General features: G+C 38.2%; 1 protein-coding gene across 1 annotated transcript in view; it reads left to right on the top strand.

Annotated features, from left to right (window-relative positions):
* The window catches only part of LOC149303152 (S1 RNA-binding domain-containing protein 1-like), a 69,578-nt gene extending 47,473 nt beyond the window's left edge, over positions 1 to 22,105 (top strand). The window contains exons 17-21 of the mRNA XM_089481354.1: positions 10,613 to 10,719; positions 11,869 to 12,045; positions 12,337 to 12,507; positions 18,042 to 18,226; positions 21,816 to 22,105. Coding sequence (XP_089337480.1) covers positions 10,613 to 10,719; positions 11,869 to 12,045; positions 12,337 to 12,507; positions 18,042 to 18,226; positions 21,816 to 22,105 — 930 coding nt within the window. The remainder of the gene's footprint in view (positions 1 to 10,612; positions 10,720 to 11,868; positions 12,046 to 12,336; positions 12,508 to 18,041; positions 18,227 to 21,815) is intronic.
* Positions 22,106 to 22,337: the final 232 nt, after the last annotated feature.

Raw genomic sequence — 22,337 nt, 5'->3', positions numbered from 1 at the left:
AAAGTACGAGCACATTTTATTCCCCACTCATCGACTGACATCCATTACCACGAGGATGAACTCTACTTCCAGGAAGATGCTGGTAATTATTTGAGATTATATTGCCCGAATCATGCTTTTCTCCTAATTTAAGAAAATGTATGGAGATTACTCAGGTTTCCATAAAGACAAGATATTTCCACATGTTTAACAGGCTAATCACAGGTATCCACTTGCGTTAAGAGTCTGTTGGTTTAAGAATGTTTTTAGAATATTTTCTTTAATTTTTATAATCTATGTTCGCATCTTTAAAACAGAAACACAAACCCTTTGTTTTGTTGTTATTGCACAACGCTACGGAATATAATGGCTCTTTTATAAATCAATAATCTTTTATTTATATAGCACCGATTGTTTATGCAGCGCTTTTTATTGTTCATACATATAAGGGTATGATAAAATTAGGATTTACAGACTAAGGTGAACCAATACATAGAGGGCCATGGCTCACAAGCTTTCAGTCTATGGAGCGAAATATCTCCCAGAAAATAATTTGTGTAGTTTTTTCTTAGATACTTAAGATTACTTACTTCAGAAGTGAATTGCCCAATGTTTCAGTCACTATAGTATGTTTCACAAGCAGGATATATGAAAATGAACATTACTAAAGTGAGCTGTAAGGATGAAACCTATGGTCACAGTGCAGTGTTGAAGTTTAGATCAGACCCAGACTGGGCGTCAGGCACATGGGGCAAATGCCAAGTGACCCAGCGCTCAATACCCCCTCCTACCCAGCACCAGTACTTTTAATGGAACTCAGGTGGCCCATTTAATAATATAGCGTGCAGATAAACACGGTGCGAGCTACGCTTTGTGCCCTCCGCACACCTATGATTTATGGGCTGTTAACGTGCCAGGGCTCATTTTAAGTCCCACTCAGGTCGATTGACTTCGAGGTTCCTCAGAAAGCACCCCTTGTGATTCCTTCAGGTGGAAATGGCAAACAGGGTGGCCTTTTCAACCCGAAATAAGTTGTAATTATTACAAATCCTGGAACAGGAAAATAAGACAACTGCTCCCATATTATACTTATAGAACTGGGTGGCATATGAACCCCCCCTCACAGTAAAGTAAAAATATCTAATTTCTATATTTAGAGACATTTACACAGTTATATATTTTTATTTTATGTTAAATATCATTTATGAGATTTGGAGATTCTTTGTAATGCTGTGTATAATGTTCTTTGTAGCATTATTATTATATTAAAATGCTTGGTTTATATATGCTCCCTTAAGCATATACTCGTAAGAGTTTATTATTTTGGCGTTATATGCCTGTACTGTAATATAAAGCACGTAAAGTCTTATCGGAACCCAGAACTGAGAATCGTTGTAAAATACAATTTAAAAATAAAATTCCTCGAATTCCAAAATATTCCACGATACTTGCGTTACACGATGTATACACTTTTATCGTAAATGTTTTAGAGAAACAATTGTTTTTTCAGTTACCGACCTACACAAATATTATTCCACGTTGACATTTGCAAAGTAGCCTCCTTTTTATGTCATTGATGTTGAAAAATTGGCCATCTAATGTTTCAGAAATTAAAAAGAATGAAGGTTCCATTCAAACATCTTTTGTGTTTTCATTTTGATTTTTTTTTTTTTTTAACAAAAAAACCCCCCTGTTTTTGGAACCTGCAGCTGGTTATATCTACGGGAGTTGCCACTTATGCGCGGCTTTGATTGACACATTGAAATGGCAGCTTTTCATGAATAGCTGTTAACTTGTAGAATTCACTTATGGCCCTAAGACAAGACTGACTTTGTTCTGCTGTTGGGGGCTGTCCAATGTAAACAGGGTCTTGCATCTGAATTTAATAACGCCACAAAGTCCACGGAGAGATTTTTTTAACACTTAAACTTTTCATGCGTTTTTGAACCTGATCTAACGGAGATTTAACCTAACATGCTTTCTACGTAATAATTATTTTAATCGTTGCCCTTGACCTAGTTGGTGATATGTTCCTGTGGTTGTATTCCGTGCATGTAAATTACATTAAAGGGTTGTCCATTTGAAAACAGCTTTTCAATGATTGGCAGCAGAGAATAAAGGTATATAGAATTTGAAATTGGTTTTCTATAGGTGGCATAATTTATTCACACATTAAATGCATCCTTAATGACTTAAAGGCTTGCACCTGCGGCATTCAGTTTTGTCACTGATTACGTTTTCACACTTGTTTACCTGTCGGTTACACATAAATATTGAAATATTCTTGATGTCTGATTTCTTTCCTTTTTGGTTATCCAGCTCCCACAATGTGAAATTGGCTTTTTTGGATATCTGCGTTCTGGAATTATTATCCAGAATGTCTGAAGCTTTAGTTGTACCTGGTTGTGTATGTCATTGTTAAAGGTACTGTCTAGTTCTCCAATTTTTTTAATGCATGTTGGAGTATATTTTGCATGATTTTTGTAAGAATATGAGACTTAACTCTTTCCTTGGCTGCATTTATTGAAACCAGTAGGCATTAGCATATCCCATTGAAGTCCTTAAAGCTTCAGCCAATTGGATGTATCTAACAAAACATCAGTGTTATGGTAGCCTACAAGTGACTGGCTGTTTTTGCTCCTTTTGATTTTAATGGGCGCTCAACTACCTTTGACTAGAATGGGAGTTCTATTGAGCATGTGCAAGAAGTGTACTGACGAATGCTCACGGCTTTCTGTTGAGGCAGCTAGGGGAGGAGTTAAATGAGAAAAGTTTCACAACTCCAGCAACTAAAGAATGTATGAACCATAAACTACACTGGGGTCCATGCAAAATGCATTTAAGATGATATGAGACTGGAGTTCTCCTTTAAGCTGTTATATAGGTACGTGTAGGAATTGCATGTAGAAATAAGATTTGCCAGATTTCTAGATGAAAAGCACATTGTAGAAAGTAACCAGTCCCATTCTATCTCGCTTACACAGAATGCATTTTTAAATGGAATCCAATCAAACTCAATTACTTCTTAATCATTTTTAAAAAATCTTAGGTTTACAGTTTAGGTTTTTGTTTATGCTGTTAGAGCTTCTTTTCTTGAAAGTTCAATATATGTGTAATTTGGAACAAGCAATTAACTGGGTTCACCTTAAAACCACCACCATTTTAATGCATTATTCTGAAAATCCAAAATGATACCTTTTAGGACCAAATAACCTCCCTTTTATAAATATCTATATTGATAGAAGTAATAGAATTTTCAGGGTTTGTATGCACTCGTACACGTACTCCATACTCCATATACTCCATACTCAGTGATCAGTGCTGTCACGTCATAATTATTATATAAATCCAGCCATTCCGTGCAATTTGCAGAAAAGAGGCCAACCTGTGTTTAGTTTTGTTTGATTTCATATAAAATCATTGTCACGCCTGACCCACAGAGGTGCCAATCCGTTATTTATTGCCCAAGATAAACTCTGTATTTCTCATGCCTGTGAAATTACCTTCAATTAGCTAACAACGGCCCTGCTGACAGTGCTACAAAAGTGGGCTTTTGAGCCACTGCTCCGGCTTCTGGTTTTGCGCTTTAAGCTATTCAGTCATTTTTCAGGTTTATTGAGTTTAATAAATGACAGCTGTTACCACAGGCTTGTGAAATAACATCCGTCGAAAACGTTATGCTCGCTGTTTTTCTGATTTATAAAATACAAGAGATCACTCTTTGGAGTGGAAGAGTAGCCTGTACCTGGTATTATCGGCCTTTGAAGTATTTTACTAGGTCTTAGTACAATAGCTTTCCTCACATTCACTTGTTGATTTTCCAGATGTGGTCGAGCTTACGAATGTGTCAAAAATGGGGGATGGGAGGAGGCAAAGATACCGCAACTTTATATATATATATATTATTTTATATAGCACCATCATATTCCGCAGCGGTGTACAATGTGAAATTTTAATGCTGGTTATCAAATTTACTGATATTACTGATGCATTTTTCTTCTAAGCTTTTCTCTCTTGCTCCTACATGCTTTTTTTTTTTAAGGCAGTGTGTGTATGTGTGTATATATATGTATGTATATATTTTTATATAGATATAGATATTTATATATATATATATATATATATAAATATATTATTTTAGATAATAACTATTAATAACACAGTATAACGTCTCATGGATGTATGTGTACATTAAAATTTCCTGCCGTGCTTGGCTTCTGTTTCTTAAATGCAGTAAGTATAAATATTAGATCTACTTTATTTTTATGCCGCTTGAACTCTGTGTCTTTTACAAATATACTCCAGCATAATGTAAGCATTCAGCTGCGCATGAATTTCTCATTACCCCTAGTAATAAGGACAAAGACCTAATGGATGACGTACGCACATGGTGACCAAGAACTCAAGTTTAAGTACACAGGGGCTTGAGGGCGTATGCTTTGTTAAACTTATCTTGGGCGTTCTTTATATATAGTATGAATGTTTAGGTGTTGTTCTTTTTAGGTTCTCACTTGTGTCAAGGTGTTTGGTATAATCATTTTTTTAATTGTAAAGCTGGTATGTAGATGTCATTATCTGGAGTTCAATTGGAGCTACAGAAACACCCAATCACATTGCCAGAATTGATCCGAATCACTAATATATGAGGGGAAAAAAATGGCATATGGAAAACAGGTGATTTATTTTAAATAATAAAAAAATAATGTCCGTCAGGACATTTAGTCTGTTCACAACTAATTCTTTGGAGAGGTCCAGTACACATTTGGAACAGGCAGGGTTGCTTCTTATTAAAAAAAAAAAAAATCTAAAACACTATTTAATGTGAAATGCTAAAACCCTTCCCAGAAATCATTTATTTAATCAATAAAAAAATTGGCTTTGGTTTGTTTTTTTTAACCAGGAACATTTTAAGCTTTAAAAGCTTGTTTTTTTTCCTTTTTTTTGTGACTAAACCTTAATAGTAAATAATAAAATGACAGCTCTACATTCCAGAGAGTGCTTTATCCAAGGGGAACGGCACCTTTACGTTTATTTTCCTTTCCGACATTAAGTTTAGCTCTTGACGTTTTTAAGAACAGTAGTTGTGCTTAGACCCACTCTTTACCTTCACAAAACACAACTTAAAATGCAGATGTGGAGAACATTTTAAACTGCTGTAAGATATTTGAAGGCATCTCTGAAGCACAAGGTATGTTTTCTGCCACAAGATGAATTCCTTCTCGAGCTAATGACATTAACTTTCCGTGTGTAGTCTTCTGGTGTGTGCCTGACATGGGTCACTCGCCATGTGCCATTCGTGATTGCTCCTTTGAACTGCCACATGTCAATCAAAACAAAGAGGATACCTTATATCTCGCAGGAGAAGAAACTTTCTTTATTTGACTTTGCATATGCTTTCCATCAAACTCTCTTGCGTTCTTGGTATTTCCTTTGCTTCCCCTGCACTATACCCTCTGGCTGTTGGTTTTGATAAAGAAATTAGGGAAGGGAGCATTCACTTCACCATTGCTGAAGAATCAAGGTGCTGTTTCTCTCGAACCTCGAAAGGTGACTGCTATTTATTTATAAGACGTTTATAACGTTATACGCATCCAGTGTTTGCAGTGGCGTAAAGTTAAATGAGAAATAAATGTACTTTTGTCTTTGGAGTGTTCCCAGGATTCATTTCTATCAGTACCGACCCATTCAGCACCGTTCCTTGTTACGCTGTTCCATTCAGCACGTTTCCATTCTTATAACAGTTGGGTTTCAGAACAGATTTTTTTTAATGGTTTGTGAATGAATAGACCATTTATTTTGCCCGATTATTGGAAGCTGTGTGTATACAAGAAACACCTGTGCTAACCAATGATTTAAAGCTGCTAATGCAAGCTGGGAAACTGAGTTACTTTAGGCCTCTATAATGTGTAAAGTATCAAAAAGGTTAACTATTTTAAGAAAAGATCCCGAGTTATGCTTTTGACCTTGACATAAATCAGCTATTGATCTGCAGCCCGGCTTCAACACCTGCTCATCAGTGGGCTGAAAATTGCCCAACATTTGAAGAAGAGATCCCAAGTCAGGAATTTGGCATTCAGTTGCGTCGCTGTTAATCTCCACATATATGATATTCCTCTAAATTCAGCCTACCTTCAGCTCTTTATGGTTTATACTTCAACTTGTCTACATGATCGGTCAACCAGCTATAGCGTAGAATGTTAAGAATTGTGGTTCAGTAACAGCTGGGGTGGCACCTTTGGCCGAAAATTAATTGAGACGCTCCCGTGTTCAGTATAACATGCGGTTATGTTTATATATCTTTACATTGAAGAACTTGTCATGTTAGGCACACCTGGGAGCTCTCTAGATCTCCAGAGGTTCTGGGTGTAGCTGCTCGGTACAGTGAGTTACTTTCTCATGATGCCGAGAGTCTTTTGTGCCCCAAAGGAGAAGTAAAGCCGTGGGGGGTATTCTTGTGTAGATCCCAGGTTAATAAACACATGTAAACATAACAATGTGATCTTTTCACCAGTAAAACATAAATGTTAATAGTCAGTGGATTATTATAACCCCAGAGAGATTGAAAATGTATAGTTTGGATTTATCAGTAAATGATGTTGTCACGCAAGACTCTACAGAGCAAACTTTGGGGGGTATTCCTGTGTCATATAAACCATCTTTGACTTGCCCGTATTAAATGAAGGCTTGTTATTAACCAATTTACTGTATGTCTGAATTTTATCTCTACAGATATTTTTTTGTTACTCATTAAGTCAGGGCTCGACAAATCCCAGACGCCAGGTCGCCATGGGATTTTGAATTTTGTCCTGGCGCCTAGGTGTTTGTCAGCCTGTGACCACGGGGGGCGCTGCTGCTGCTGTCTGCCCAGGAGTCTGGGCAGACAGCACAGCCACTCAGAGCCCGCCCCCGAGCCTGAGATCACTCCTAGGGGCAGCTTCAGGGAAGGTGCCTGATTGCTCCATGAGAGCGAAAGTGCAGTGTTAACTCCCCTCCAATAAAAAATAAAATAAAATGTTAATTTCCGTTTTGTACGGGGCTCTGCTGCAGGCCAGCAACAGCAAAAAGGAGCCCCCACAAGCCCTGTGATGACTCCTGTAGGCATGGAAGCCTACAGCAGTCATCAGAGAGTCCCTCCTGCAATGGCTGGTCTATAGACCAGCAATTGCGTCCCAGCTGCCAGAGGCAGCTTCAGGGACAGGGGGAGAGGGTTGTTTGGTCTCCACATGAGTGTGGAGGCCAGCCCCAACCCTCCCCTGCTGCCCTATCGCTCCATGAGAGCGACAGTGCAGCGTTAACCCCTTCAATAAAAAATAAAATAAAAACAACAAAAAACAGCACTGACCTGAAAGTCCAGGGTGCTTCCAGGTCAAATGCTGTGAGTTTAGTAAGTGGGCTGATGATGATCCGATCACTCCTAACCAACTGTTAGTTTAAAAAAACAATCCTGGCGCCTAGATTCACAACAAATTTGTCAAGCCCTGCATTAAGTATATTATACTAGTTAGTCTACATTGGATATTCATCTCTGTGCCTATGCGTGCCTATCGCTTTTTTGGGGTATAAGCATTTTTCTTTTTTCAAGCATAAATACCTAAAGAATCAACCCCTTTATCTAAATAATCGTGGTCTCGTCTTGAAGATGTTACTGTAGCCTTATTAAGATATGGTGAATGATTCGAGTTTGCGAGGCAGAAGAATGAGTAATATCAGTTCTTTAAGAAGTACGTTTTAAATGGTGTCTCTGTAGTGGGTAGTCTGCCCATCAAGAACTCACACGGTTAAAACTTTTGCCCACTTACTACCGATTTGTGCTTTGAGCACAATGCTTTTTGGAAAGACCCGATTCCTTTTACCGCAGTAAACAAGTTCTGACGTTGCCAAAGTACAGTCTGGGAAGAAGTCAGAAAAGTATGAATCTGTATTAAATCCAAATATTTGTAATAGGTATAGACTCCTTTTTGGAAGCGAACGGGCAGGTAGCCAATTATTTGCCTTTTTAATCACGCCAGGTTCTACCGCGTTTAAAGTTGCGTTGTCGCTGAAATCCTTTCTAGACTGTGGAACACGGGTAGACAGGAAAAGAGCTTTCTTCACGCTCCACCGGCTCGTAAACATTGACATTGCCATTATTAACATCTTTTGTTGAGTGACACGTGAATCCCTTTCAGGAAGACGCTGGGACACAGACAGTGAAATGCAGTTGTTTACAGGTGTTGCAAGGATATTCTGATGATGGAGACTCGACTTTGTGTGATATTTAGACATTGTCAAAATAAATTTTGTTTCTCGGATCGTATGTCATTGCCAGGAAATTCGGGACTGGGTACATCGAAACTATTTGTGGAGGTTAATAAACACATGTAAACGTAACAATGTGTTCTTTTGGCCCGTATAAAATAAATGTTATTAATAGTCAGTCTGTTATTTATTGTGATTATAACACACGTGATGCGTTTTATTTTATTCATTCTTCTTGCTTTTTGGGGAAACGCAGATAGATTAATTGAAAATCTTTAACTCTGCTCTGATCATAAAAATTCTTGTGTTTTAAAGTAAGATTTCTTATGTGTACGGTTACCTTGGAATAAGAGTAATTTCTCTGATTGTAGCTGTGATTATTCATTAAAATCCAACGGACAGTGGCTGGTATTACACATAAGTCTGTCTGTGTTGAACCACAGTGCAATATATTCTTGTCTTCATCAGTTTTCTTGGGGTTTTTTTTTGAGCAACTTATAAATATTATATTTAAAATCTTTTATTCTGAAAAGTGCTTGCAGCCCTGCCAGTTGGTAATACCTTTACACATCATTCAGAATTTTAATAGATGAGAAGGTAATTTGTTATACACTTTGTGCAGATTTTGAATGTAAGGTATGTTTCTTTTCTTGTAAAAATCCAGATAAATAATTAAACGTATCTTTTTAAGTTTCATTTTTTATATGTATGTATGTGTGTGTGTATATATATATATATATATATATATATATATATATACACACACACACATACATGATTTCCCCCTAAAGATTAAAATCTTAACCATATTGATCCTCATATCCAATCATTTTTCTGAAATCGAAGCTGCTCTAGACCAGGAGCAAGCGCAGGAAAAGGTGTTGCAGGGGCAAGTGCCACCAGTTCACATGCTTTTACTGTTTCAGTCTATTTGGGAGGCATCCATGTTTGTCTTTTTTTCCCCCATGCCATTCACACATATTCACACATAAATATCAAACCTTATACCACCCATGTGAAACAGTACTTGGCCCCCTAAACCTAATAACGGGCTGTGCCACACTTGACGGCGATAACTGCATCCAGACATTTGTGATAACTGGCAATGAGTTTTTATACATCACTACGGATTAATTTTGGCCGCTCTTCTTCAGGACTTTGACTCGGGCACTTCAAAACCTTTATTTTGTTTCTTTTGAACCATTCAGAGGTGGATTTGCTTGTGTGCTTCGGATTGTTGTCCTGCTGCATAACCCAACTGCATCTGAGCTTTAGGTCACAAACTGATGGCCAGACGTTCTCCTTCAGGATCTTCTGGTAGGGAGCAGAATTCATGGCTCCATCAATTATGGCAAATCGCCCAGTTCCTGAAGCAGCCCCAGACCATCACAGTACCACCAACGTGTTCGATTGTTGGTGTGAGGTTCCTATTGTAGAATGCTGTAGTGAGGCAAGTGAGGCCCACATTTCTTTACGTTATTATGGGTTATTCATCTTCTGGATGAGTCGTCGATGCGCTCTTGGAGGAAGTTTGGTCAGCTGACCACTCCTGGGAAGGTTCACCAGTGTTCCACATTTCCTTCATTTATAGATAGTGCCTCTTACCGTGGTGCGCTGGAACCCCCAAAGCCTTAGAAATGGCTCTAATTTATTTAGATTGCAGCATCATATGCTGCTTTTTGAGACCTTTTACTCTACTTCTATTTAATTGATGTTCAGATTCAACAGGGTTGGCAGTAATCATGCCCGTGTATTTCAAGTGAAATTAAAAACAATTATCAATTAAATTGAGTTAATTGGATGATTTAGTAACTAAAACTATTACTTTTTCATGTAAGCCCAGGTAGGGTTGGATAGCTTTTTCCCTCTTCTATACATGAAATCATCATTTAAAAACTCATATTAAAATTAGTTGAATAACGTGTTACAAATATCCAAAAATAGAAGGAATCGGTAAGGGACAAATACGTTTTCACAGCACTGTAGCTAGTTTGCAGCATAGATACAAAACCTTCTGTTTGCTCTAACTCTTCACATGCATTTCATAGGAGATTCTCCAGCACAATGTGTAGATGAGTTTTCTTGTCCTAAAATGTGATACCTTGTCATTTTTATATAATTAGAGGCCACAAAGTCCCAAATGAAACAGGCTGATCTTGATCAAATCACTTTAACGGTGTAAAGCTCACAGAAATATCTTGACCTTCTACTGAGGACACGCAAAACATAGGGTGCAACACAGCATTAAATGAATTGCTTTTCTACAAGACACATATACATTTATAAGCCATTTATACAGTGACGACATGTTCAGCCTAAATTTACTATATATATATATATTTAATAGGTCTGAGCATATCCAATGTTTAACTTAATCATCCCCCTGTTCTTCCAGCATGATGTCTCGCAGGTCCTGTTAAAAGCCACCCTGGACAGTGTGGTGGAGGAGTGTGTCAGCTTTGTGGGAGTCGATATAAACATCTGCTCGGAAACCCTGTTAAGGTAAACACTGTACAGTTGTGCGTTGCTTTATGTTTAAATCTGTGGCCTTAAAATAAATGCCTCCGCTTCTCCTAACATATTAACTGCTTCATATCTCGGATGGCTGGATATGCTAGGTACATGTTCAGCCGCAAGAAGCATTAACTAAATCTGTCTGAATTGAAAGAGTTACCGAACGCAGGCAATACCCGTGCGCTGTCACCTGCTGCTTGGACGGTTCTCTTTAAAGCAGAAGATAATGCTATTTGTGCAGTGCTTTTGTATATTGGTGGTTATTCATTTGGCGGTGACTGTATTTCTGCGCGGCAAGCAGTATTAGCCGTTGTTTTCAGTGCTTTACATGCATACTATTTAACAATCCGTTTCATTTAAATTTGTTCTGTTGGCAGTAAAGGATTAAAAAGAAATTAGAAAAAGACATTAACAGGGAACACATATTATCATGTCAGGAATTAAATACCATAAAATGCATAGTGTGTCATATAGACTGTTTTATAGTAAATGTATTTGTATGGTTCTGAATTAGAGTGTAAGCTCTGGTGGACATGGTGTTCTTTACCATCATCAGTGTGTTTTTAGGCTTGCGGTGCTGTTACTATACTCTCCTATAGCATTTCATCTCCTGTATAACTATACATTTTAACCTGATGCTCTATTACTAAATTCTGATAAATAAGAAATCGTACCTGGTACAGATGAAAAGTGTAGTCCTCGGTACACTAGAGCCTGAAAATGTTTTTGAGGTGGTACCATCTCTACCTGGCACTTACTAGAAACCTACACATTATAGCACTATTACTTGGTGCTCATTAGAAATCTCCACTAACATCTGCACTAACATTTAACGTGGTGCTTCCCATGAACCTGCGCCTCATCACACTACTCCCTGATATGATTTTGAGTAACTATATTGTGTTTGACAAAATACCATTTAGCTATTCACACATGAAATCACCCTACATGAAAGACATTGATTTACCTTCCCAGTGTTTCTACTGCTGTTTAAAAGAACAGTTAATCACTTAAACCGGTGTATGTTAAAACTGATGCTGTTAACCGAGCAGTATGATAATCACAATCAGAACAACCTTTCTCCTTTATAATTGATGATAAAACAGGCTTTAACATAACTGTTATGTCTCTGTTTAGGCATATTGCTGGCTTGAATTCAGCGAGGGCTAAGAATGTAATTGAATGGAGAGAGAAGAACGGCCCTTTTATCAACAGAGAGCAACTCAAGAGTGTCAAAGGACTGGGTCCGAAGTCCTTCCAACAGTGTGCGGGATTCATTCGAATTAACCAAGAATACATCAGAGGCTTCTGCAGGTAATCAGCTGATATAAAACCGCTGAAAAGATAAATAATAACTAAAAAAAAATAAAGATAAAAATAGTTGTCTAGAGTATGGTTGCAAAAGTTTTGTTTGAAGCTCATCTATAAAACCAAATGGCTTTTACATATGACCTTTTGTTTTTTCTGATGTATAAGATTATTGTGGAAAGCAATCAATTAAAATTACGTAAACCCATATTATTTTTCAATACCGTAGTATCATGGGGAGGTTCCAAGCGATATTCCATAAAAGAATGATTTAAGCATATTGTTTGTGTTTATTAGGGAAGCAGAAGGTGAAGCCTCAAGTTCTGGTGGTATTGGGCTACCGCTGGCCAAGGTTCCCAATGCAAAACCCAACAAGAAAGCCAGTAAATCAGCAGCAAACAATGCGTCAAAACCAAATCCTTTGGATCAAACTTGTGTTCATCCCGAGTCGTATGGTATTGCGGTGAGGTAAGTCACACCAAGGCCTGGAGCTGAACCATTAAAAAAGTCATTTCAGCTGCTAACATGTTACTTTCATTTTAGTAACACGCTTTTCTGTTAGAAAGGAACACGTTTCGGTCATATAAGTAATATCGAGATCATCAAGCACTCTTTTTACAGAGATTCAACAAATTCACACTTTAATTGTATATATACATTTTAGCCCTGATTTCAAGATACATCCTGCAGACTGAGACTTGTATTGGACTGCCTTCTAATTGTTATTATTTTGTAACTAGTAAGATATACTGTTCCTTGTATTATAGATACATAATGCTTTAAATATAATTATTTAAACATTTTAAACATAGTCATATATGAAATCTGGATAACAGACAGAGACCAGGAACATAACCCCACTAATATAATTTATTTCTATGAATAAATCGGAGATGTCTTCCATTCATTTTTTTTATATTATAACTATATATTTCTTTTGATTAAAATTAGCTAATAAACTGTTATAATGACGACCTGCTTCTCCCAATTTAAAGGCACCAAGTGGGGTACGTGCTTTCCTTGATGTTTCTCTGATCTTGAAATCGCTCATGTTAGTATTGTTTGAGTTCTAGGTCCTGGCAGCATTAGGCTGTTGAGAAAGAGGTGTATGTAACAGCTGAGAACCTTTCACCGCAGTGTTAACAGAAACTTCAATGTGATGGAGCTTAGTAGAAACTAATCCTCTTCACTCAGTGCCCAGCTCATTAGATGCTGCTAGACAAGACATGTCAAGCATGCCACCTACACCGTCAAGCTGCAGACCTCTTCTGACGGCCACTCATTAAACGGACACTAAGGTCATCAAATGCAGGTTAAGGCAAATTATAGCAGTGTTCCCTTTAAATAATAATGTTCTCCCCCTTCCACATGCATTCTGTATGAGCAAGTATGTGTGATTAAGGGATTGAATATGAGTATATGAATGAGTGTGTGTGTAATAGCATGGATGTGTAAGTGTGTGGGGGGATAGCATGGCATAGGGAGGCTGTAATCATACTCCTATCATGCCCAGGTTCCAGCATATACTGGCTGCCAGGGCATGATAGGAGTGTGATTGCTGCTGGCAATCCTAAATATATATATTATTTATTGTTGATTTTTTTGTCCAATTGTGGTGTTAACCACACTTATTTAACGTAAGTATATAATTGCTAACAGCAATCACACTCCTATCATGTCCAGGCAACCAGTACATGCTAGAACCTGGGCATGATAGGAGTGTGATTGCTAAGTCAGCCAGTACATGCTGGAATCTGGGTATGCCTGGGCATGGTGGAAGTGAGATTGCTGTTAACATATATATATATATATATATATATATATATATATATATATATTAATATGGCTATTGATTTTTTTGTGTGCAATTTTGGTGCGTTACTTATTTTGAATACGTGTTTTTTTCAAAGGTATGGGGGGGGTCATTTTCGGTTTTCAGCCAAGTGAATGCTGAATTTTCGGTTTCAGTTTCAGTCCAGAATTTCCATTTCAGTGCATCCCTAGTTAATATACTTTATATTATTTATATGAATAGATATATAGTAGTTGGTGCCTTAGTTGTAAATAAAAATAGACACCTACTTTTAAAGATCAAAGGTTATTTTAAAATTAAGCTTTTAGTTCTCCAGTTACAAGCTTCATTTCTTCACCAGCCAGTCCGTAATCCTAAATGCATCTTGTAAGTAACCTTTTCTATAATCGCTTAACGTTTGTGGCTCCTTTCGCGATGTGACAGAGTTACAAATTACTTATCTTATTGGTGTATGGAGTTGACAAGCCTTCATGATTTGTGTTTTATCAATATTATAAAATCTCAGTAAAATGTACTTTGATGGTACCAAGTAAAGCACACCAGCCCTTTTAATAAATGCAGTAAGTGATTTGGGAGAGCGTTTGGCTGTAGGGGACACAACTCGAGATTCAGTGTTGCCGTTTGTTTTATTGCAATTCTTTTCTTTTTATAGATGAGTATGAGGGTTTTAAGTAAATTGCTACTTCAGTCCCAGGCTTTAAAGACATCTGTGCTGTTAAGTCCCTGTGTCTGAGTTTACAGCCTGTGAAATCTGAAAAATGTAATAAAATTAACAGAAAACATGTAGCCGTTCCTTTTTTTCATCTCACAAGACCCAGTGGCCTAAAACGCAACACAACAACATTTAAAGGTGCGTTACCATGATAAAGATGTCTTCGCTCGTACGTAAGCGCATGTGTAGCTCCCAGGATTCTGCAGTAGATCACTTTGGGATCAGTTAATCCCTGTAAATCTTAATTTACTGCCGAGTTTAGGACTTGATCTAGTTCGATAGAACCAAATAACAGAAAGCCTGGTAAGTGTTTCAATTTAAACTGTTGTGCCCTAGTCATAGTAAAGCCATCCCTCCACCATTTATTGTAAAAGGCTTCTTAGTACTTCCTTCATACAAAAGTCTTTCTGGACTGTGAGCAGCAGCGGCGTGATGCGTGACCGATGCCATTTTTACAGATTTGTGTTAGCTTATTCCCGAATACCTCTCGTGATTTTCTTTGGGATCTAATGCACACTCCTCCCTTATGATCACCTCTGCATTTTAACAACGAAAAAGGCATCTTCTACTTTAACCTTCAGGAAACTCTCATAAATATCCATACCTTTCAGAGCACTAAAAGAAGAACATAACACCACGGCTAAATAACTTATTCCTCGCAGCAAGCTTCATTTGAAGTCTTCTCTGCATTTTCACCCCAGATTGTACCAGCTGTGTGCTGGACCGCTGACACCTCCTAATCCACTTTAAGTCCCTATTGCAATAGTACAGCTCATAGTACAATAAAATGCGGGAAGATTCCTTAAAATGATTTTAAATGACCCTTTGAGGGCTCTGAGGTTGGAGATCCCATCCTAAAAGGCAGATGGCTCCTTAGATCATTTAGTCAATACTCATACACAAGACTATATAGTATCCAGTTACATATACCGGACTAGGCAGAATTCCAGCAAATGACACAATATTCTGGCGCCCGGCACAGAGGACAGCGGCTGCGAGGGTAAGTCACGAGGGATGGCTGGGGTGCTTCCTTGGGTCAGGCCTTGGACTGCGCCTTAACTAAATACCCCACTGATCTCATCAGGACAAGTCTTGTGCCAAATCTCCTATTATGTAGATTTTAAATTTGTTTAAGCTGGGAAAATGTTCTTTGTCCTTCTAATTGTTCAAGTCTATATATTGTTCGTGCTTTATACATAAATGATAATGAATACATTTTAAAAATACCATCTGGAGAGCCCCATCCTTTGTTCTTTTCAGCAGGTGATATGACGCACGTGGCGGTTTGGTGTATATATATATACATGCCTTGATTTTCTTCTAATGCTTTAATTTCAGCCACCCTTATAGGAGGATGAAGAAAATCCTGATATGTTATCTGTAGCATATTATTCAGCGATATCAATTTTGTCTTATTCTTACCCATTTTTTATTTAGCATCCATGCATTTTTTATTTTGCGTTACAGCAAATAATGATTTTGTGTTGTGTTTGGTAAGTGATAGTGTTGCACTTCTATCAATCTCTGGGTGCTGGAGCAGTATGTACTATGTAATGCGGTATCACATTGCTTTACTGTAACAGATGATACTGTTTACTCTTGAATCATGTTACTTGAAAATACTCAGTAGTTGAGACTGACCACATTAGGATGCCTCGTTTTAACCCTTCTATGACATTTGCAGTTATAGAAATTTATTAAGTTGTTGAAAATTACTAAAATCACTGATTATCAAGATTAGCGACAAAAAATTAAATTTTTCAAAGAAAAAACCCAAAACACACAGATGACATAAAAACATGCAATATAAAAGATTTAATTTTACACTTTTTTGTAGAAGTGCTTGGAATAATACGGCCCTTTTTAATACTATTTTATATTATATAGTATTATTTATTATGCTATATACTATACTATATAGTATTATACTATTAGCTGTGTAATAACACAAAGAAGGCAAAGGGAGGCTTGATATAGATTGGCAATCGACGCATCGATTACATGGGGGAAAATACAGACAAATAGACTAAATGCTTAAGAAAAAGTTGCTATTTAAAATAGCAGTATCTCTTTTAAGTGTAAGGTAACCTAACTGCCCTGGTCTCTGTTCACGAACGCTAGGTGTGCCATTGTTTTTGTAATTGGACTATTCTTTAAGAGTTATCCTAAAAACAATCATTTGACTTTGTTCTTTGCAATGACTTTTAAAAATAGAATTAATCAATAGAATGCATTATCCCTGAACGGTCTATTGATCGTTTCCCTTTCCTCGACTTTATTCACATGATCCTTGTTTGTTGAAGTCAAAATGGGATAGAAAATATTTGGCCAGATAAGAATCCTTAGAGCTTCATGGTGCGTAGGCTTTGGCAATATTATAGGCCATTGTTAACTTTGCCTGTTCGCTTTCTGGTAGCATTGCAACCGCTGGCCTCCTAATTAATATTTTTCATTTGTATTAACTATGACTTTGAAGCCAGACAACAAACACCAAGTAATAAAATAACAGTTATATTTTAGATCATCCTCTGCTACCCTGAGTGACAACTGTTTTCTGCAAAATATTTAGCAATTTACAGGAGGTGCTCTAGAACAAGGGTATATAATACATTTATATAATCGCTTTCTATTGGCTAGAATGTGTAGAACCCAAATGAATCACCCCTGGAGCAGATCTGGGTGTTGTTTTTGTCACAAGATCAGTCTATATTGTGAAAGTAACTAAACTTTTTTCTTGGTATGCACTTACATCTGTACAACTTGTGAGTTTTCATGGCGTAGCAACGGAAATCTTGTATCACAACTCCATGGTTGAGTGGTCCTACAACAGTATAAAACAGACATATACACAAATATACTTACATACAAACACACACTGATATTGTGAAAGGGAAGCACATCCCTTTGTTTTGTTAATAATTTTGTTTAATTTCCAGGATATTTGTGAATAGCCTGCAAATTCACTGGAATCAGACCCAGAGGGTCAGGGTCCAATAACATCACTAACCGTATTTTACTGCTGCTCGTCCGGCAGCGTGCGTCTGTCGGCTGGATATACTTAGCCTCGTGCTGCAGGAGTGTAAGACCGTGTATCCAGGCGGCTGTACATATATAATTTATTGAGTCCTGGTCTTAAGTAACAGGGACAGTTTTTATCCCCAGTCTGACCTTGGCTGGAATTATTGTTTACTAAAACCTTTATACATATATATTGTGTGTATTATACATATATATATATATATATATATATATATATATATATACACACACACACACATACACATAAGTATAGGTGTTTCTGGTTACTATGTGGGGTCCTTGGTTCTATTCGTTTTCTTGTTGGAGAGGTATAGTAGGAAGAATATACGCAGCCCGCATAAACATTCATGCTAAAGGAATGTTGACTTAACGATAAACTGTATTATAACTACTATCTTCATGCTCTTCATAACTAGTTTGTGTTTTGCTTCTTTTCAGGTTTTTATCTCTTGTAGGATGTAACACAAATGACATTGGCACAGAAAGAATCCAAGCTAGCGTTAACCGATTCATACAGCAACAAGGAGTGGAAGGAGTAGCCGATCAACTTAAAACAACAGTACAAACGTTACAGTTAATCATCGATGGTCTCTCCCAGTCTGAAAGCTTCGATATCCGCACAGGTAAAAATTGGAAAGAAATGTAAGGTGTGCATCACCACATTGTGATCCTGTTCATTTTAAGGCAATGTGTATGTTCTAGCAGAGCCGGCCTTAGGTGTTCTGGCGCCCTGTGCGGACTACTCCTCTGGCGCCCCCCCATCCCAAAAAAATAAAGGAATAAAAACTTGTAACAAAACCCCAATCACTATATACTACGCCAAACATTGATGTGGTCTAGGCCTACCACTTAATTGTCTGGCTTAGTAGTAGGGATGCACCGAAACGAATTCTGGACTGAAACCGAAAGTGCAGCATTTACCTGGCCAAAACCGAATATGACCCCCCCAACACCATAAAAAAATCTAACACTTTTATTTAAAGTAAGTAACACACCAAAATAGGAGAAAACAATTAAATAATATTATATATAAAGTCCAAAAATAGTTACCGGCACTCCAGGGACTTTCCAAATAACCACACAAACAACTTCGGTTTTCAAGTCTATACATATCATATATATATATGATTAACAGCAATCACATTCCTATCATGCCCAGGCATACCCAGATTCCAGGATTTACTCGCAGACTTGGCATGATAGGAGTATGATTGCCCTATCTACCCCTTCTCACTCTCTTCTGCCGTATCTACCCCTTCTCACTCCCTTCTCCCTATCTACCCCCTTTCCCCTGTCTCACTCCCTTCTCCCTATATACGCCCTCCTAACTATCTACCCTTTCCCTCTTTGAAGTTCACTTACCTTTCAGGAGTCCTGCGGTGGGGGTGCAAGGCCTCTGCCTCCCAGCTCTGCCACTGTATGGAACAGTATAGAGTGATGGGAGTTATGATGTACTTTTAGAGCATAATTAGATCATGAAAAAGACATTGGAAATGGTACAGCATAACACCCATCACTCTCACACGCATACCAATCCACACGCATACCAATCCACACGTATACCAATCCACACACATACCAATCCACACATACTAATCCACACATATATACCAATCCACACATATATACCAATCCACACATATACCAATCCACACGTATATACCAATCCACACGTATATACCAATCCACACATATATACACTAATCCACACACATACCAATCCACTCTCACTGAATGCTTTCCTACCTTTCCTCTTTTCTCCTTACAGCTCCTTTTCCTCCTCTTCGTTCTTCTTCTTCAGTTCTTCTGTCTTCTTCCGGGTCAGAGGGCACGGACAGCGGTGGGCGTGGCTTCAGTGCTGTGCGCCGGGATCTGACAACAAACCCCGGCGCACAGCAGCTGTTGCCGCGCGGATCACAAGGGAGCGGTATCGGAGGTCTTTAACAGACCTCCGGCTCCCTTGAGTGATGTTAAGCCGGCTTCAAGGGAGATCCTTGAACCGGCTTAAAATCACTCAAGGGAGCCGGAGGTCTGTTAAAGACCTCCGATACCGCTCCCTTGCGAGCCTGCTCCTCCAGCGGCGGACATTACTGTCCGTCTCTGGAGGGGTGCCGGGTGCCCCCCTGATGAGCGGCACCGGGGGGCCGCTCGCCCCCCCCCCCCCCCCCGCCGCTAGGTACGCTACGGTGGCGGCGGCGCCCCCTGGAGTGTGGCGCCCTGTGCGGTCGCACAGGTCGCACACCCCAAAGGCCGGCCCTGTGTTCTAGGATTCCAGGAAACTCTATATCGCAGCAAGGCGGGTATTTAATAAGCATGCGTGATCAAAGCAAACGAGGCTTACAGATGATAACCACGTTACTGCCATTTAAAAAAGTTTGGGGTATTTAAATTTAGGCGCAAAGTGTTTTTGTTTCTTTCCACATTAATCGTATTAGAGACAATCGCACCAAATCGTATTAATAATATGAGATAACAATGTTTTAAAAATTATTGCTGTTTGCTTTTGTTAAGACAATTCTAGTTTTTCCATATTATAATGCTTTCAGACAGCTACATGTTAGCCACATGTATGTGTTGTAGCTCGGTTATCTTAGCCCAATCTAATAGACCAGGGGCATCCAACCTGCGGCCCTCCAGCTGCTGCAGGACTACATCTCCCATCCTCCTCAGCCAGGTCCTTAGCTGAAAGAGCATTATGGGAGATGTAGTCCTGCAGCAGCTGAAGGGCCGCGGGTTGGACGCCCCTGTAATAGACAAACACCCTGACTCTCTATCATGCTGTCTGTGGTACACAAAGAATGGCTGTGTCTTAAACACCCAGTTAGACCCTCTGACTAGTGAAAGTCTGTGGAGGAATGGACTTCATTAGCAGTGCCATAAAGAATCTACGGAGTCCTGAAAAATGTAAATATGAAACATTTCAAAATTGAATATTAGAAACATTTTAGTACTCAATACAATTGTAGTTGTTATTGCAGGAGACCGTTCCTCTTTAGTTTTACTCTTTAACTCTTTTATTCTTTAACTTGTCAGAAAAAATCTTGGAAGAAAGCCATCCAAATTTTCATTTCTTCATTTTCATTACTAATAATTCATCCGCCTCTTAGCGCTGATCATTGGGAGGAAAGTTTTTGTTCCTTCTTTTCCCCTTTAGTTTGCCGTGTTATGAGTTAACCACAGCCCCTAGATGTCTTGAAGGCTAGATTTAATAAGTGCGTTGCTTGAGCCACAATTTATATGGCATGCAATTTACTTTCAGATTTGGATTCATTTCCTGTGTATGTAGTCATTTGACCACAAAAATGACTTGTTTCATATTGGGGTGTTCCATATTGTACACATAAAAATGAGTGTTTGGAGTAACCGTTATCCCAATGCGCTCCTTACTTCATTATCTTAATTCTGTATTTTTAAAGTAAAGCTTTATACATTTCTGGGTAGGTTCTGTTCTACCAACTCTTACTGACTTTAGTACTTTCATAGTTAAATAAATCATTCCTATTGCTGCTGAATACACAAGACTAATTAATCAAGTCCATTTTTTTCCTCCGGGAACACTGAATTGTCATGTGACACAAAAGCAGGCACTGATAGATTGTTGCCATAGAAATCAAAGCACTTGAAAGGTTCTGTGTCGTTTTTTATGCAATTAAAGCTTCATATGAAGGAATAAGATGACAGATCTGCTGGTTTATTTCCTTTACATACAAAAACTAATGATTTCTCTAAATAGAACAGCACCTTTAAATATGTAGAATGTATTGCTTAATGCAAACAGCAAATTAATCTAATAAAAACAGTGTACATTTTTTTTCAGGGTTTAGTTTTGCTCGTGTAGAAACATGTAGGATGTTTTTGTGTGTTGTATGTGTTCAAAGCATCTAATACTAAAAATGCAGAATTTGGATGAATAATAAAATGGAAATTACAATAAAATGGAAACTGTATCTGCCATTGCAAGCAAGTATATAGAGACCAATAGATCATGGCATCACCATGAGGTGGATAATAGTTTGTCTACATCTGGTTCCACATGACGATAAATGGGGCACAGATCCAAAGCATTCGTTTGCAATACTGTCGCAGTTTAGGTGACAAGGGTCTATCCATGAATGATTGTTGGAAAGCTCCTATACTTGAAAATCACACATTTTATGTCGTAGATACTGTTTAAGACACAAGCTAACACTTTCATTTTATTTTTTTTTACAGAATTTGACAAACCTGACTTCAAAACAAACATTGTCTGCCTTGAAGATTTGAACGTTGGAACTGTCCTGACCGGGAAAGTGGAAAATGCTACTTTGTTTGGGGTCTTTGTTGATATTGGTGTAGGAAAAGCAGGATTAATTCCAATGCGATTTATAACCGAGGCAAAGCTCTCCAAAGAAAAGAGAAGGAGAAGCCTTGGACTTGGCCCCGGGGAGCGCGTAGAAGTCAAAGTGATGAGCATCGACGTTAGACAGGCGCGGATCTCTCTGGACCTTCTGCGGGTTTTATAGCGGCGTTCTATGTTCTGGACTGCTAGAAATAAAATACCTTGGGGATTTGTTAACTTTAAGATGAAATGTCGGGAAAAGATTTTGACAAAATAATATATTTTTTTCATATTAGGCTATTTACTTTTATATTACCAACTCAAATCATCAGCGACACATCTTCAGCAGAAAAACTGGGTTTCAGGACTTGTGCTCCATTGCCATTTACCATTGAGCCAAATTTCTGTTTTAGGTC

This window comes from Sceloporus occidentalis, unplaced genomic scaffold, assembly GCF_023333645.1.
Source record: "Sceloporus occidentalis isolate IW3139 unplaced genomic scaffold, rSceOcc1.0.p SCAF_15, whole genome shotgun sequence".
NCBI lineage: Eukaryota > Metazoa > Chordata > Lepidosauria > Squamata > Phrynosomatidae > Sceloporus > Sceloporus occidentalis.
This window is presented reverse-complemented; position numbering and strand designations above follow the sequence as displayed.